The sequence below is a fragment of the Scyliorhinus canicula genome, chromosome 17 (assembly GCF_902713615.1).
Source record: "Scyliorhinus canicula chromosome 17, sScyCan1.1, whole genome shotgun sequence".
NCBI classification, from domain to species: Eukaryota; Metazoa; Chordata; class Chondrichthyes; order Carcharhiniformes; family Scyliorhinidae; genus Scyliorhinus; species Scyliorhinus canicula.
Window position 1 is genome coordinate 29,843,890 of NC_052162.1, and position 18,029 is coordinate 29,861,918.

Here is an 18,029-nt window from a genome sequence, read left to right on the forward strand (position 1 = left end):
GCGGCCGTAAATCTCCTGTTTGTGATTCCTGTGACTGTAGAGTCTCTCTCTGGTGTCTGTGATTCTTGTGACTGTCGTGTCTCCGTGTGCCGTCTGTGACCCCTGTGACTGTAATGTATCCGACTGCTGTAGTCAGTCTCTCTGAAATGGTGCCTCACAATTATACTTAATTCTGAAGATGCCAAAGTTTGCAATGCAAACAAAATCTGTATTTCTAGATCAGATCATCATCCAAATACCAATCCTAATACGTTGGTGGCCTGATTCTGTTCATATTTTGTTTAAATGTCACAGAAAGCTACAGTGTAAGATGTTGGCATTAAGCAACACTGCTGGAGCACTGAGCTGGCAGATACAATCAATCTTCAATGATTCAAGTACATGATTAAACTTCTTGCCTAACTGTCTAGCTTTTTGATTTTTGTTTTAAAGTGCTATTAACCTTCAAAGAGAACCGCAGGGAAAATAGCATGTTATGTGTAATAACGTCCTTTGACGTATCCCGGGAAGCTCTGAATATAGGATGAAGCCTTGAAAATAGACAAGTGGAACTAGAAATTTCCCATATTTTCTGTCTGTATCACAAATAGCTGGTATCTTCTGTTTCTCTCTTTTCATTGATTATCCTAATATGATCATAAATATTAAAAAAGCAAATGTGCAGTTTGTATGGATGAACCACATTACGCTTCTTTGGATGAGATTAGCTATATATTATAAATAAACATCATTGTGAAGTATGAGTGGGCTATGTAATATTTTTGTAAGAAGGCATGCAAGAATTATGTATTAACTGTGGCGAAGATAAGGTAATAGAAGGTATTTACTGTAATATTGAGCCAAATCTTCTGAGGAGTGTCATTCACTATCAGATTACTCTACTCATATTTCTTTATACTAAGATGGTGTTCCGCATTTCTGGACTTCCAAACCCAGACTGTTCTTGTTCTGGGTTTCCTCCTTTGGGCACAGGATCATCAGGTGGAAACAAAACCACATCCCCTTTTTACAGCACCAGCTGCTCTATTTTGGTAAGTCTTCCTTCACTAACGCACTGAAAAGCTTTGAAACGTTTAAATAGTTTTTCAGTGTCCTAATGAGCGTGAGTAAGTGGGTAGGCTGGCAGGCTCGTGGTGCGGGTAGGCACCGGCTGTGTAGGGTGATAGGATGCCAGTTGGGTAGCATGGTAGGTGGCAGGGGATAGGTAGATGGTGAGGTCAGGTCAGGGCGAAGGAGGTGAGGAGTTGAGTTGCCAAAGAGGAAGCCAGAGGGTCAATCAGGGGAGTGGGGGGGGGGGGGGGGGGGGGGTTTGCTGGAGGCAAAAGGTCGGAGGATGAGTCATGGGGCGGGTTGGGGGAAGTTGGAGGGTCCTTGGCAGTCGGAAGGTCGGGGGCAGTCAGGGGAATTGGAGGGTCAGAGACAGGTTTTTCACGGGATGTGGGTGTCATGCCCAAGGGCAGTTCAGAGTCAACCACATTGTTGTGGGTCTGGAGTCACATGTAGACCAGACCAGTTAAGGACGACATATTTCCTCCCCTAAAGGAGGTTAGTGAACCAGATGAGGTTTTACGACAATCAACAATGGTTTCATGGTCATCTTTAGCGTTTTAATTCCAGGTTTCTTATTGAATTCAAATTTCACCATCTGCTACGGCGGGATTCGAACCCAGGTCTCCAGAGCATGGCTCTGGGTCTCTGAATTACTAATCCAGCGACAATATCACTATGCCACTGCCTCCCTCAGGAAGGCCAGTGGCAGGTTTGGAAGGGCAATTGGAGACTTAGAAGCAGTCAGAGGGTCGGATGAGGGGTCAGAAGGGATTTAGGGCCACGGAGAGGCCAGAGTGGAATTGGGAGGGGGGAGGGGGAGTTGGGGAAGGGAGATACAAGGTACAGGCAAGTCAGAAGGTTGATGGGAGACTCGGGGTCAAGTAGTAGGATGATAAGGGGGATTTCAGAGGTTAGGGGCTCAGAGGGTTGGCGGAGGTGTGGGGCAGTCGGGGCTGGCAGGGTGTAGAGCCTGTTATCCGGAGTTGGACATGTTTTGTTCCTGTCTGACATTTCCTGAGTTGGAACCCACCAAAGCCCCAGAGTCTAACTCACAGTCGGAGACTTTTTCCAGAGGGTTCCGGAAGCAGGAGAATTGCCTGTCTGAAGTTGAAATTTCCTGGGCATTTCTTGAGGGATCCTTGCATTGGAACTTCACAGAAATCCCATAACACATCCTCCTTGGGTGTGCCTGGTCTCCGATCATCCGGACACTGGAAGATCTGGGCCTGAATCTGTGTAGTGTGAGATACCAGCTGTGCACTTCTATTGCAAGGTAGTAACCGTGGACTTCATTATGTCAGCTTTCCCCTTCTTTCTCTCGCATGAGAATTAGAGCATTTTTATGGGACACAGAAGCAGGTTATTTGGCTCAGTTTACCTGTGCCAGCTTCCAAGACCTTTCCACTTTGTCGGGAGTAACTATGACTCTCTTAACGAGGACGGGAGTTTCCGACGCGTCCTGGCTACGCCGATGTTAGTTGGATTCTACCCGGGAGACTGGGTTTGTTCATAGTTACAGTAACCACGGGAATCTTAACCTAAGCACCCATTCTATACCGTGGTGAGTTGCGCCTCCGCGTTGGTCCCGCCGGGCAACGGTTCCTATGATGGGGGAGAGATGCAGGAACCGGCTAAAGCAACTGGCCAAGAATCTTCGGCCGCCCAGAAATAAGCGTGTGCACGGTACAGAAGCCTTAATGTTGGGCAACCAACAGGTAACCTTTATGGTCCAGGGCCACCGTGCTAGTAATTGCAGGAATCTGCTGGTTCACTACTGCAACGAGTCGCACCTCAGCAACGGGGGCACCAGCGGTACAACCTCCTTGGGCAACAGGTTGGTTTGTACCCATGTCGACTGGCCGAGACCAGCAGCATGCTCATACCCTCGTACGCAAAGTTCTTTTTTTAAAAAGGAATTGTTGATCTTCGGATGGTGTGTGTTCCGACGCGTCCTGGCTATGCCGATGTTAGTTGGTCACCACCCGGGAGACGAGGGGAGTGCATGCAGCCTCTTACCATCCTGAGGATGACGGCCCGAATGGGCAAATACAATGCCCAAGATTCAACTGACGTCCGGGCGGTCGGAATGAGGTCGGAACACGGATAAGTGCTCGGATACGTCTCGTCTACCCGTTTCGTTGGCTGGTCTTGGTGGTGGCAAGCAGTGGGGTCTGGCAAACCCCAACGACATTGATTTTGACATTCAGTTTCATCTGCCCGAACCTCGAAGGGTCGGGCGACGGCAGGTGAATGACCTCTCCCGGGATGTGCGAGATGGACAGTTACTCCTAATATGTATGTGAAACTCGCGGTTCTTGTTATAGTAAATGTATGGGAAATAAAACCCTATTGTGATCAAATGATGATTGTCAACCTGTACCTGCGGGTCAGATGACAACAAAGGGTTGGCCGTCTCCGGACACACCTAGATACAACTACACGGTCTCCAGCTCACATTTGGTGGGTGGTGACACCACGCTTGGTAACCCGTGGAATGAATGGTCATTTATACTGAAATAAGATCACCCCAGTCCACCACACAGTTCCGGCTGTGGCTAGCAAGGTGGTATTACAACAGTCGACGAGCGACGTAAAGACTGGAAATGGGCGCTCATTGAGAGCGTATTCACTCAGCTTTCCCCTTCTTTCTCTCGCATGAGAATTAGAGCATTTTTATGGGACACAGAAGCAGGTTATTTGGCTCAGTTTACCCGTGCCAGCTTCCAAGACCTTTCCACTTTGTCCTATTCCCCTGCCCCTTCCACATTGCCTTTTAATTTTTCTTTCACCTTTCATTTCTTCCTGGAATTGGTGACTGCCCCTGTCAGGGTGCAGTTACAAAGTCACCGTGTACCGTCTGGGGTCACTGTGATAGTGATGGTCAGCAGACATTCCAACTATGTAAGACAGTACAGTGAGCCTGACCCTATCCTGACTCCGGCAAAGGCACTTGGATGGACAAGTTGCAAATAGGAGTGGATACCCTGCCTAGGTTTCCATGCCCTGACCACAGACTGCGAGCTGATGAGATCCTAACTGAGTCCTGCTGTGGGTTTTACTGCTTCACCTGTCACATATCACAGATGTTTCTTGTTAAATTCTGGAACATAATGAGTTCCTGAAGACATTTTCTTTTAGTCATGTAATACACACTGGCACTTCCTAATTTATATCCTTCAAAGTTTTAATTATTTTGGCAGTTCCTTACATATTTTCCTCTTCATTTCACCATTCTCCAATTAAGGGGCAGGTGACAGTTAATCCCAAATGCCTCCACCAGAACCATTTATGAGTGAGGCACTACAATATGTGTCCTGATTTAAGTATCTCCTCACAATTTTCCCTCCTCTTGCAGCTGAATGCCTGGCTTTCCTCATGCACCATTCCAAGTAGCTCTGCAAATTGGGAAGTCACAACATGAAACTAATTGTCGACGGTCACAAGGCTTTTTTCAAAGGAGAGCAGCAAGGGAAAATCTCCTGGACAACATCAAACCAACGTCACTGAAACAAATTAAATGTTTGTTTACGTCAGTGGTGTTTGAGAGGACTTACAGTCAGCAAATTGGCCGCTCTTCACGTCCAAAACAAAATGGCGACTGTTGACTGAAGATGTGAGAGATGCTAAATATATGTATTTTTTCTCTCTTACACTTGCTGGCACACGACAGCAATCTCAACTCTTTAAATGTATAGGCTAATTATTTTGCTGTAAAGAATCATCAGAATGAACTTACTGCAATGAGCTGGTAAGAGTTATTCATCATGGCAATCAGCATGTTGAGCAAGACAACCAAGGAGATTACATTGTAAGTTCCAAACATGGTGGCTCCAACAAACTCCGTGAACTCGTGCCGAGCTTTCACATTTGTGACGTACAAATTCAACAGACCAAAAACTGACCAGAATAGGGATTGTAACGTCTCAAATAATCTGCAAAAAGAGACAATGTTATCATTTCTGAGACAAAGAAATGGCAGAATCAGTCGAAACAAAGTCCACATTCCAGGTAAGTGGTCCAACATATAACATTCAGGATTGACTTCTGATCGATGATTCACCGCTGATATCAAAATGCCAATGGATTTCACATAGGAAAACAAGCATTGTTAAAGCACATTGTTTGGTTAGATAACTGAAGACCTTACTCTGTGTCTGACTGAGGAACTGTCCGGTATACTGACTCTGGGTACAAAAAGAAGGCTCGTCAGTGACATTGGGAAGTCATTTTAAAATCCATTTCCAAAACTCTACCAGAAAAAGTCAACACAAAAACTAACGTGTAGCACCGATTTTGTGCTGAGCTCACGAATCACAGAGTTGTGATATCTTCATGTGAAACGCTTTGGAAATCAGGTCATTCATGGGAGGCCAGAGCACTCTCGCTGACAGTATCAATTAAAGCTGTTATCGCGCTATTTGCAAATAGTTGTTACAAAGATGCATTCTACGTTACATGATGTGTGCTGAATTAAATTAATCACTTGGACACTTCCCAAATATATGTGCTGCAGGGTATTCCAGAATCGTTGGACTACAATCGGAAAAAAAAACTCTGCAGATTTGTTACTTGATCAAAGAAACTGTGATAAAATCATAAACACCTTCAACTTACAACAACCAGTATGTTTAAACAGAAAACGTCTGTTGTGTTATGTTATTGCTAGTAACATAAGCTGCTACTTGATGTAGGCTCTGCTGAAAGGTGCTCCAGACTCGGAGATAAGTTCAACGTATTTATTGAACGATTAACAATGCTCTTGAATGAGTTCGACACTCTACTAATCTGCCTCTAGTAACTCAGTCTATTCCGCTAACTATATAAGCTTGCTCTCGACCATGTGCTAGGGTGTGATGTTGCTGATAATCAACCCTGTCTTGCTCTCTTGGTTTCTGCCACTAGAAGAGGCAGAGCCTGTGTGTCTTGTCCTTTTTATATGGGTTGTGTCGTGCCCCCTTGTGGTAATGCCACCTCTGGGTGGCTTGATTACCCATTGGTTGTGTCCTGTTCTAATGACCCATCGGTTGCGTGTCTGCATATCATGACATCTTTGGTGCTCCATCTAGTGGTTACTTAGTTGTAGTGTATTTACATTAACCCCTTGTGTACATACAGCGATGCATATCACGACAACGTCTACATCAAAGAAACACATTCTGGTCGTTTTTGGGGGGTGATCATCAGATTGCATCCCTGATTGTGTTCCAATTCTCAAGCTAATAGTTTTATTCATTCCTCTTCCAAGTTCTTTTCCAATACAGGTATAGCAGAACTTCATTGCGGGGGTAATAATTCTCTTTGGTTCTCCATTCAGAATCAAGTATATGGGACTCAGTTGTTGGTAAAGTGTGGAATTAAATCAGAGCTGAAACCGAGGACTGCCAAGCACCAGCTACTAAAGGACAGCAATTTGTCAAAGGACCTGCGGTTTCTAATAAAAAAAAGCATTTAACAGTGTTAGAAGCTTGGCTTTCACCTGAAGGCCAAAAACAAACCAGGATAAAAGTGCCCTGAATGAAACTAACCTGGCCAACCTCCACCTACTTCCCACCACCTTTAACTTCATTAATTATCACTAAACCAGCAGTCAGATTAGGAAGGCCATTTGGCCCATTTAATTTCACTATCTATCTAACAGACGTGAGAAAAGGGAAAATGTTGAACTGTTGAAGTAGGGCTGCTCTTGTGAAGCTGGAAGGGAAGTCATATTGGATTATTTTGCATCGACCCGTGCTCTACCTGACCTGGAGTGCTCAATGCTGATTCTGGGTGTCTGAGCTAAACAGTTCCCATTATCCCTCCTCTTCATAGAAATAAAATATACAGGAATGTAAAATTCATTTGCATGGCACTGCTTCTATTGATGAAGAATGTATTTCTCTCTTCCTGCCCTGCCTGTATGGCAGGGTATTTCTTAAATGGTGAGAGTTTCTGAAGTGTTAATGTCCAAAGGTACCTGGGTGCCCCTTTTCAGAAGTCACTGAAAGCTAACATTCATTGCAACAGAAGATGTTGGCATTCATGGCAAGAGGGTTAGAGTACAGGAATAAAGAAATCCTGCTCCAGTTGTATAGAAACCACAGGCACGATTCTCCGGAAAGATTTTGAAGTGTCGCAGCGAATGGGAACTGATGCGAGCTTCCCAGCGCTTGGCCCAACGAGGTCGGCGATGTTATTCAACGTTATTTGGTGCACTTAACGAACCCTTTCTGTGTCTCCTCGGGAAACGCTCACCCACAACCGTCGGGAGAGGCCCCAGATTGGCGGTGGTGCGCAGGACTTAAGACTCCTCATCACCTTCGAGGAGCGTGCCCTCTGATTGATCCAACCTCCCACTGACCACATGTCCATTCTTCCTCAGATCCTCCAGCTGACGCCGCGGCCTATCCCGGGTGGCTCCCACTTCAGCCTCCCAGGAGAACACCTCAGAGGGGATCTCTGAGGAAGATCCGATCGAAGCATCACAGCTTTCATCTGCACTCTCCACCAGCACAGATACACGTACCTCGGTGTGAAACGTTAGTGGTCAGGCTTCTGGGGCGCAATCTGGTGAGCACCACACTGCTGATATACATCAGGTGGAGGCAGGAACCCTCAGGCGAGACATCAGTCAGAGGTCTGCTGGGTCCCAGCCTGTTGCTGAGCCTGTGGAACAGGCTATTCTGGAGCTGATGCTGACATTAGGGAGCGGCTTGGACATTCAGAGGGAGATGTCAGCAACACTCCAACAGGTCCATAGCCGCTTGGAGAAGTCCCAGAGGCCACGGGCGCAGGAGATATTGCCGGCAGTCCGTGGCACTGAAGCCAATACTACTAGGGTGGCGACCGCAGTGGAGACCCTGGTGCAGGACTTCAGCACAATTGGCGAAGGTGTTCAAGGCGTCGCGCAGTCGGCGATAGCCATGGTTGATGGTCTTGGCGGAATGTCCGACTCACTGGGGGTTGTGACCCAGTATCAGGCTGACCTTGGTGAGGTTCTGCGGGCCATGTCCCGCTCTGAGATGGGAATGGCTGAGGCGTTGTGGAGCGTGTCCCATTCGCAGGTCGACATTGCTGAGGCAGTGCAGAGCATGGCCCAGTCACTGAGGAGCATCATCAAGGGCGTCGACACCACGGTGCAGACATTGGGGAACTGCCAGGGTTGGCAGAGCCAGATGATGCCGGGGCAGCCGGGGCTTGAACCGGTGCCAATCCGGACCCATCCCATGGAGTGGCGACAGTTGCCACCAGCTCCCCTGAGTTTCACCGCTCGGATGAGGCCGTGTTTCCCAGCCAGCACATGGGACGTGCCGTAGAAAAGTGAGTCGGGGCCTTCCGGCCCCAGAACCACCAGAGGACACCCGCCTAGGGTAGCGGAGGCGACGAGATCATAGACCATAGAATTTACAGTGCAGAAGGAGGCCATTCGGCCCATCGAGTCTGCACCGGCTCTTGCAAAGAGCACCCTCCCCAAGCCCACACCTCTACCCTATCCCAGTAACCCATCCCAACACGAAGGGCAACTTTGGACACTAAGGGCAATTTTAGCATCGCCAATCCACCTAACCTGCACATCTTTGGACTGTGGGAGGAAACCGGAGGACCCGGAGGAAACCCATGCACACACAGGGAGAACGTGCAGACTGCGCACAGACAGTGATCCAAGCCGGGAATCGAACCTGGGACCCTGGAGCTGTGACGCAATTGTGCTAACCACTATGCTACTGTGCTGCCCTAAGGGCAGAGATGAGCTAAGCAGCTTTCTGTCTCCACATCTGATGTGCACTGTGGGGACACACCTAGACATAGTGGTAGAGCAAGGAAGGCAAAGCATATCGAGGATCCCCAGGACACCTGGGGAGAGGAGGGAGGGGATGGGGGGGGAGGGGGGGGGGGGGTAGGTAGGGTCTGGGGTGCATCATCGGGAGAGTGGGGAATTGTTCCCCCCAGAAACACCTTTGTGCACAACTAGTATGATACCTTAGCCATGTTCTTCCGCAATGTGGGCTGACCTCCGAACCCTTGGCATATCTCTTCAGGCATCTCCCCCTCATCATGGCACTCACCCACCCTCCAGCCGTGGAGGTGTTCCCGGGGCCATGTCCCATCCTCTGGTGTTCGAATGTTGGCTGATGTGTGTGTATGAGGGGTTGCCTACTGCAGTGATCAAACACAGTGTCCAGATATAAAGGTGTGATAGGGATCCTAGGCAATGAGGTGCACATGCTACATGGCCCGCTTACCCATGGGAATTCAATCCAACCACGATTGCCAATTCTTGATTAGCAATAGCCTTCAGCTGTAAGGCCAGAGACCTCGACAGTCTGTGGGGGTTATGGGTGGTCATTGGTGCAGATAGGCAGGGATTCGGGTCACGCTCGGAACGGTTGCATGCGATCCAGGGGCTGTCATGCTGGTGCCCGGCGCTGTTGCCCCTCCCAGTTGCCTTTCCAGTGTCCACCCCTCCACACTGCCATGGTGACCCACCCCTGCGGAGGGACCCCCACTCCCAGCAGAGGGGCCTCCAACTCCGTCAAGCACTGGGGTGGCAAGCTCATCACCCCTAGCTCTTTGCCTGTGAACAAAGATGGCTACTCACCTCCTCTGCTCCCACAGAAGCCTTTCCGCCAGGTTCGCTTTTTTCAAGAGGAGTGCTAACCGGCACCAGCACAACCACTTGCTGGGGAGGCGGCTGAATGACGTGAGGCCGTTTGATAAGGGGTAGCTCTCGTTAATTGTAGGGCTTGAGTGGTGATAATTGTTTTCTCGCCACGCTACGGTGATAGCCGGATTTCGCCTATGGCAGCAGGCCTGTTGCATCGCAAACTGTTTGGCGCCTATCGTGGTTCTCGTTTTCGGCCTCTCCCACTATTCACCGGCCTCATTGCGCTCCAGCAATAGCACAACGAGGTGGGAGAATCGCCCCACATCTGAGTATTGTGTACAGGTTTTGTCCCTTTACCCAAAGAAGGATAAGAGGGTGGCACGGTAGCATTGTGGTTAGCACTGCTACTTCACAGCTCCAGGGACCCTGGTTCGATTCCTGGCTTGGATCACTGTCTGTACGGAGTCTGCACGTTCTCCCCATGTCTACGTGGGTTTACTCCGGTCCTCCGGTTTCTGTCCACAAGCCTGTTAGGTGAATTGGACATTCTGCACTCTCCCTCTGTGTACCCGAACAGGCGCCGGAATGTGGCGACTAAGGGATTTTCACAGTAACTTCATCGCAGTGTAAATGTAAGCCTATTCGTGACATTAATAAAGATTATTATATACTTGTACAGAGGTCGTGCAATGGAGGTTCACCAGACTGATTCCTGGGATGACAGGATTATCCTATGAGGAGAGGTTGAGATGCCTGGGCTTATGGGCCGGGATTCTCCGGGTCCACGCTGGGTCGGAGAATCGGCGATGGCACCTGAAACTCCTGCCACACCTCTCCAACACTGGGATGCGATTCTCCGGCAACCTGGTACCACCCGGCGGGAGCTCAGACACGCGGCCGTGGTGGCTGTCTTGGTGGGGGTGGGGTGGGGGGGGGGGGAAGCTCAGACTCCGACGGGAGCCCACACGACGGCCAGGCCCGCGATCGGGGCCTACCGATCGGCGGATGCGCGCGATCTGGAGGGGCCTACCTTCTTCCGGGCGGGGCCACTGTGTCGCTACACCATGTTGCGCGGCGCCGGCGCGGAAACGGCCACCACGCGCATGCGTGGCCGCAGAAACGGCTACCATGTTCATGCGCGGTCCCGCGCCGGCAGTACAGGGCTGCATGTCGATGCCGGAGCAGCGCGCACCACTCCGGCGCCATGTTGGTTCCTTGTGGCCCACTAAATCGCTGGGCCAAGAGGTCCATTGATGCTGGCGTGAAACACCCCGGTGTTTACGCCAGCGTCAACACTTGGCCAGGATTTTGGAGATTCCCGGCCATGGTCTCTCGAGTTTAGAAGAAAGAAATGTGATCTCATTAAAACATGAAAAATTCTTACAAACCTGAACGGATTAGATGCAGGAAGGATGTTTGTTTCCCCTGGCTGCAGTCTAGAACCAGGGGACACAGTCTTCAAATAAGACATAAGTCATTTAAGACTGAAGTAGGAAAAGTTTCTTCATTCACAAACTTTGGAATTCTATATCCCAGAGGACTGTGGAGGCTCAGTCCTTGAGCATGTTCAAGACAGTGTTCAATAGATTTCCATATATTAATGATATCAAAGGATATGGATATACCGTGGGAATATGACACTGTGATAGAAAATCAGCCATGACCTACTTGAATGGTGTTGCAGACTCGAGGGGCTGAATGGCCTACTTTTTCCTATGGTCCCTTGTTTATTAGTGTGTATTTAGGAGAGAATTCAACTTAGATTGGCAAGCCATTGTCTCCCTTATGGATGACTACAGAATCCCCAAGCAGAACTTCTAGGGGAAGTGTCTCGAGATGGTTAGTACCAGCTGCGGAAGACAACCCCAAAAAAAGAGCTTTGCAAAGCTCTGCAATGCAACGCAAACCTCCTCCTTTTCTTAGGAAGAAAACTTGCAACATTCAACATGAACAGAGGAAGGTTACAAGTGGCACAACTGCAGAAGTTCCCCAAGCATTAACAATGACAAGATGAACTGCCTGTTCTGTGCACGTTCATGTCGATCTCGCATCGGACTCTTCTGCCATGAGACGATGCGCAGAAGAAAAGGAAGTCACTTCCAGTTTGGATGTACCACAATCATTGGGAAGAGAACACAGGTTTAAGAGAAATAGGGGTTAACTTAAACGAGGAACATCCTGGAACAAGAACTAGATTAGACGAGAGTTTACACATCACGCTAAGTTATGATATTGTCCATAGATACTGAGCTTGCATTTGCCAGGCAATAATATCATTCAACACAGTGTTATTGGAGCGGATACTACCAAGACAGCAGAAAGTCTGAACTGGGCTGTGCTGTGTATTGTTAATTTTGACTCAATGGTCTTTGAGTTTGTGACCAGGGTTGTTGCAACATCTCTGTCTTTTTCAGACTTACTTAAGGCCAAAGCATTCTAAAGCATGGGCAAAGCGGTTAACAAATGACTGGATGTCATCTTCAGAGGGATGGCACGGTAGCACAGTGGTTAGCGTTGTTTCTTCACAGCTCTTGTGTCCTGGGTTCGATTCCCTTGGTCACTCTGTGCGGAGTCTGCACGGTCTTCCTGTGTCTATGTGGGTTTCCTCCAGGTGCTCCGGTTTCCTCCCACAAGTCCCGAAAGACGTGCTTGTTAGATGAATTGGACATTCTAATTCCCCCTCAGTGTACCCGAATAGGTGCCAAAGTGTGGCGACTAGGGGATTTTCACAGTAACTTCATTGCGGTGTCAATGTAAGCCTACTTGTGACAGTAATAAAGATGATTATTATAATCACCGGCAAACAACAGTAGCTGTTCTGTGATCATTGTGCGAGCCTTGGGTTTTGCAAAATCAGAATTTGGCAGTGTCACCCACAAGCTTTAAAGAAAGCATGGAGTTTGTCTCAAAACAAAAATCAGAGCCGACCTGATAGTGGCTCTCATATGACTGTCTGTTCTTTTGCTTTTATAAATAAACTTATATTGATTACTGTTTGTGGAAACTATTACAATTCCCATTCACCTTGTACCCCTGATCACATAATATGACTGGAAAAGGCTGAAAACTTGTGTTACTTAATATATGCAATTTTAGATTTGCTGAGAAATTGGATATTTACTGCTGATTTAATTTTTGCAGGGTGACCCTATAATGGGATCAATTCGGAAGACCTGGAAAACAGATCCGGGCGACAGAATTTGAGGATTGAGGAGTGGAAGGACCGAGGCCAATTGAGTATTTTGCCACGATGTTGGCAAAACTATTGGGGGAGGGGGAGGATCCCTCCCGATATGAGCTGGATCGGGCTCATCGGTCGTGGAAGCCTGTACCAAAGGCGAGTGAGCCGCCAAGGGAAGTGACTCTGTGCTTCCGTAGGTACAGTGTAAAGGAGAAGGTCCTGTGCTGGGCTATGCAGAAGCGGGTGGTGCAGTGGGCTGGAGCTGGTATACATGTGTACCAGGACTTTACGGTGGAGCTGGCGAGAAGGCGGTCTGCCTTCAACCGGGTGAAGAGGGCACTGTACATTAGCAAGGTGCAGTGCAGCATTGTATATCCAGCGAAGCTGAGGGTGACCTACAAGTTCAAGGACTTTTATTTTGGGATGGCGGAAGCAGCGGAGGAGTTTGTGAAGACAGAAGGACTGTGGCAGAATTAAGAAATGGTCATGTACCGATGTAGCCTCATGACGGTATTTTTTCTTTTTTTTTGTTTCACTGCGTGCTGGTGTATGGGCTATAGGAGCCAACATTGTATATATTTGCCATGATGTGGAGATGCCGGCGTTGGACTGGGGTGAGCACAGTAAGAAGTCTTACAACACCAGGTTAAAGTCCAACAGGTTTGTTTCAAACACGAGCTTTCGGAGCACGGCTCCTTCTTCACCTGAAGAAGGAGCCGTGCTCCGAAAGCTCGTGTTTGAAACAAACCTGTTGGACTTTAACCTGGTGTTGTAAGACTTCTTACTGTGTATATATTTGGACAAGGGAAGAAATGGGACTTTCAGTCATAATGAGGGGTCTTTGTGGTATGGGTGTGTATGTGGGGTTTGTGTGCTAAAGGGGACTTCTGGGTTTTTCCTGGGGCCGGGCAAGGGGGAAAGAGACCCGGGCGGGGGCCTCCACGCTGGCCGGTTTAAGCCGACCAGTGAATGGGGGTGAGGTGGGGGGAGGAGCTGCGGCCATCAGAGCCTGGCAGAACAGGGTCTGAGGGGTCTAGCTGGGGTGGAAAGTTGGGGGGAAGGAACCGAGGTTGGAGGGGAGGATTTTTACAAGAGGAAGTGGTGGGGAGGAGGGTGGTTTACAACTTTTGGGTGTCATTTACGGTACTCTTTTGGAGGTTGGATGGCATTGAAATGAAATGAAAATCACTTATTGTCACGAGTAGGCTTCAATGAAGTTACTGTGAAAAGCCCCTAGTCGCCACATTCCGGCGCTTGTTCAGGGAGGCTGGTACGGGAATCGAACCGTGCTGCTGGCCTGCTTGGTCTGCTTTAAAAGCCAGCGATTTAGCCCAGTGTGCTAAACTAGCCCCTGAGTGTCGTCTGGGGGTGGGGGAACTCTATAGGTTAATGGTGGCCATGGGCAATTCTGGACTGCTTTCTCTTTTTCGCAGTTTTTGTTCCACCGTGGGAGGGTTTGTTTTATTTGATGCATATACTGACAGGTGGGCCGTTGGTTGGGGTGGTGGGAGGATGGCATTGTTGTTGATGTTAAGGGTATTGACTTTGTATCTGTTACCGTTTACTGCTCGTTGGTGGGGTGTAAAGTTTGAAGGAAAATGTGAAAATGGAGAATAAAAACATTAAAAACAAATAATGGGATCACTTCAGTGGCAAGTAAAAGATGTTTTTCGTCATATTCTATTGACTCCTACAGCAGGAAAAACCTCACGTGGAGCTTTAATGCTGTAGATTCGACAGCTTCTTAGTGCAGTTTTACTTATTTTTATATATATATATTATATATATACATATACACACAGGCTGCAGAGGAACAGCATCAGCAGCATAGCAAGGAAGGTAATTTAAATGATAATTCAATATCAGGGAACTTACCCGCTGGCCAGCTAAATTATCCCACATGTAGCTGAAAGACACTCTCAAATTTAATCCCCCCTCTGTGCTAAATTAGCCGAATTCAAGCAAAGTGCCAGTGGAGTGCTAATATTGGTATCAATGTCCCTGTTTACAGAGGATAAGGAAACTGCCAGGTTGAAGTGTTGGGCATGCTGGGTCTGCGAGGACTGCATTTACCATAGCAGTGAGAGAGACAGGCTTCCAAAACTTGGAGAAATGCAACTCTATTTTATTGAACTCTTAATATTAAACATACTTTAACTGTGGGTTGACACTATGCTGAGTTGACTGGAGACCTGAAGCTAACCTGACCAGACTGTCTTACTATCACATGGTGGATGTTCGTGTTGTTGCTCACAGGCTCTGACTGTCTCAGAGGCTGCATCCCAAGACAGCGGGAAAACTAGTGCCCTCTGGCTTTATAGTGGCCGTGTCCTGTCTGGTGATTGGCTGCTGTGTTCTGTGTGTTCATTGGTCATCCTGTGTGTCAATCAATGACTGTCTGTGCACCATCATATACTTGTGTGTATATAATGACATAGGTTTCCCACTCCAGATTGATATCCAGTGACCCACGTTGAAAAGTACATGAACATAGATTTTTTTTTCTTTGTTTTTAAATTTAGACTACCCAATTTTTTTTCCCCAATTAAGGGGCAATTTAGCATGGCCAATTCACTTACCCTGCATATCTTTTTGTGTTGTGGGGGTGAGACCCACGCAGACACAGGGAGAATGTGCAAATTCCACATGGTCAGTGACCCGGGGCCGGGATCGAACCCGGGTCCTCGGCGCCATGAGGCAGCAGTGCTAACCACTGTGCCACCATGCTGCCCGTCCATGAACATAGATGATGCATATGAACAGAGAAAGATGCATGACAAGGGAGCCATTTGGTTGAACGTGTCTGTGCCAGCCTAAAGAGAGTTATCCAGCCTCGGTCCATCTTCCAGCTCTTGCTCTGTAGCCTTGTAGGTCACAGCAAGTGCACATGCAAATATTTTTTAAATGGAGTGACTGTTCCGCCTTGGGACTATGCTGTGCTCGGATGATGCCATAGTTTGATGTATGCAGAATGGCTATGTGGGTGAGATTCTGAAAGGAAGGTGGTACCGTCCTCTGGAATTGTACTCAAGTAAGAGTCAGTGCCCCCGAGAAAACGTGAGGAGAAAATAAAACTGGAGGAACATCGGTTCAGTTTCTTTGAAAGAATTGTCCAATTAGTCCCATTGATCTGCACAATTCCCAGCAAATACAACCTTTTCAAGTTTTAACCAATTGGCTTTAGAATGTAAGACGCAATTGTGCAAACCTAGTTATCACCAACTGATGAATCACTTGATGGTTTTATCTGGAGAAATGGTTGAGTAAGTGCATCTTTCATGAGGCAAATGTTACATCGGAGGTGTGAAATTTCACAATTCCACCGATTTTCTGGGATCTGGTCTCCTGTTCTATATGATTCTATGTTCAATGTTCCCTTCATTATATTTGTTTATGGGATGTGAGCATCACTGGCAAGGCCAACATTTATTGCCCATCCTTAATTGTGCTTGAGAAGGTCACAGTGAGCCACCTTCTTAAAGAACTGCAGTTCAAGTGATGCAGGTCCATCCACCGTGCTCGGGTTCCAGGTTTGTGACTGAGTGACTGTGACGCAGCAGCAATATTGCTCCAACTTTGGATGACGTGGAGGTGGACATTGTTCCTGTGCTTATTCTGCCACAATCCTTGAACAATCCAATAGTTTCCTTATTATGATTACCAAGACAAATGTTTTCTCCATCTGCTCTAGTGGGATTTGAACTCATACCTCCTGATGTCTGGATTACTCGTCTTGAAACATTATCCACTATACTATTTGTTCCCTTCTGTAGAATTCAGTGCAATTTTGGTACTTTTTAACTAGCTGTCACTTTCTGAATGTGTTTTTTGTTTTTAAGGGAAATAGAAAATTCTTGAAAAATCACCCAAATCATGAAAAGCTGTTTAACACTATGAGTTCTTCATTTTCAGCAAGTTGAGTAGTACAGCTCAGCAAAAAATATCAGCCTGATAAAAAAACACTCTGAAACTTCTCTTCAGCAGATTACCCTCCTGTCGGCATCTCAGAAACATTTTCAGTAAGGTGGTTTATTCTTTATCCCATTCTTCAGCTCTGATTCTGCAGATTTAGAACTGCAAATTGTGGCTATAAATTGTTAATCAATTATGTAAAGAAACAAAAAAAAAAATCCAATGTGGCACTAAAATTCCCTCCGATTGGAGATCTATTGGGCAGCGTGGTAGCACAGTGGTTTGCACAGTTGCTTCGCAGCTCCAGGGTCCCGGGTTCAATTCCCGGCTTGGGTCACTGTCTGTGGGGAGTCTGCACGTTCTCCCCGTGTCTGCGTGGGTTTCCTCCGGGTGCTCCGGTTTCCTCCCACAGTCCAAAGATGTGCAGGCTTAGGGGGATTGGCCAGGGGGATTGGTCATGATAAATTACCCTTAGTGTCCAAAAAGGTGAGGTGAGGTTACAGGGATAGGGGTGGAGGTGTGGGCATAAGTGGGGTGCTCTTTCCAAGGGCCGGTGCAGACTTGATGGGCCGAAAGGCCTCTTTCTGCACTGTAAATTGTATGATTCTATGATTGTATTTAGTGAAGAATCCAGGACAGCTGAATATCTGAATATCAGTTTGACTGCTTTGTCAAAACCAAAATTCTGCTTGCATCAAGAATTTCTACAAATTGCAACTAGATAATTGCAAATCACTGTCCCAAATCTAAATTAACTTTCAAAAATCCAACCAGCGTAAAAGAGAAAACACCGGCCAAAATCAATCATTGCGTTTCTTGTTCGGCTACAATCATGCTCTCGGAGAAATATGACAGTGGGTTGACTGATTATAATTACATTTCTTATTTGCATTCTGTAAATCTTGACATGACAACTCCATGCATCTGTATCTGCAACAGCAGAAAATGAAAACCCTTATCATTCCTGTTGAATATTGTCGTAATACATTTAGTTGTTCAGCCCTGTCACTGCTTTATTAATTATTCACTTCAATTTACCCAGATTGTGATTGTTTATTTTTACACTCTAGCTGAAGCTGAAACTTTCACCCTCCTGATAAATTGGACCGACACAAAAAACCACAACAGTATTATAGCAGAGGAAACACGTCAATGTTCTCCCTAAAGTGAATCAAAAAGGAAGTAGGTTTCAGAGGTCAATATATTCCCAAGCTTTTATGCATCCCTAAAAAACAATATAGAAATGAATACCTAAGGTAAATATTTTAACAACTGTGTCTTTTTTAATGATTCACTGCTGTC

General features: G+C 47.2%; 1 protein-coding gene across 4 annotated transcripts in view; it reads right to left on the reverse strand.

The window, feature by feature from the left end:
- Positions 1-18,029, reverse strand: part of LOC119952024 (short transient receptor potential channel 5-like) — a 175,445-nt gene that overhangs the window by 38,477 nt on the left and 118,939 nt on the right. For all 4 annotated transcript variants that reach the window (XM_038775494.1, XM_038775491.1, XM_038775492.1 and 1 more), the window contains one exon: positions 4,787-4,982. In XM_038775494.1, the coding sequence (XP_038631422.1) occupies positions 4,787-4,982 (196 nt within the window). The remainder of the gene's footprint in view (positions 1-4,786; positions 4,983-18,029) is intronic.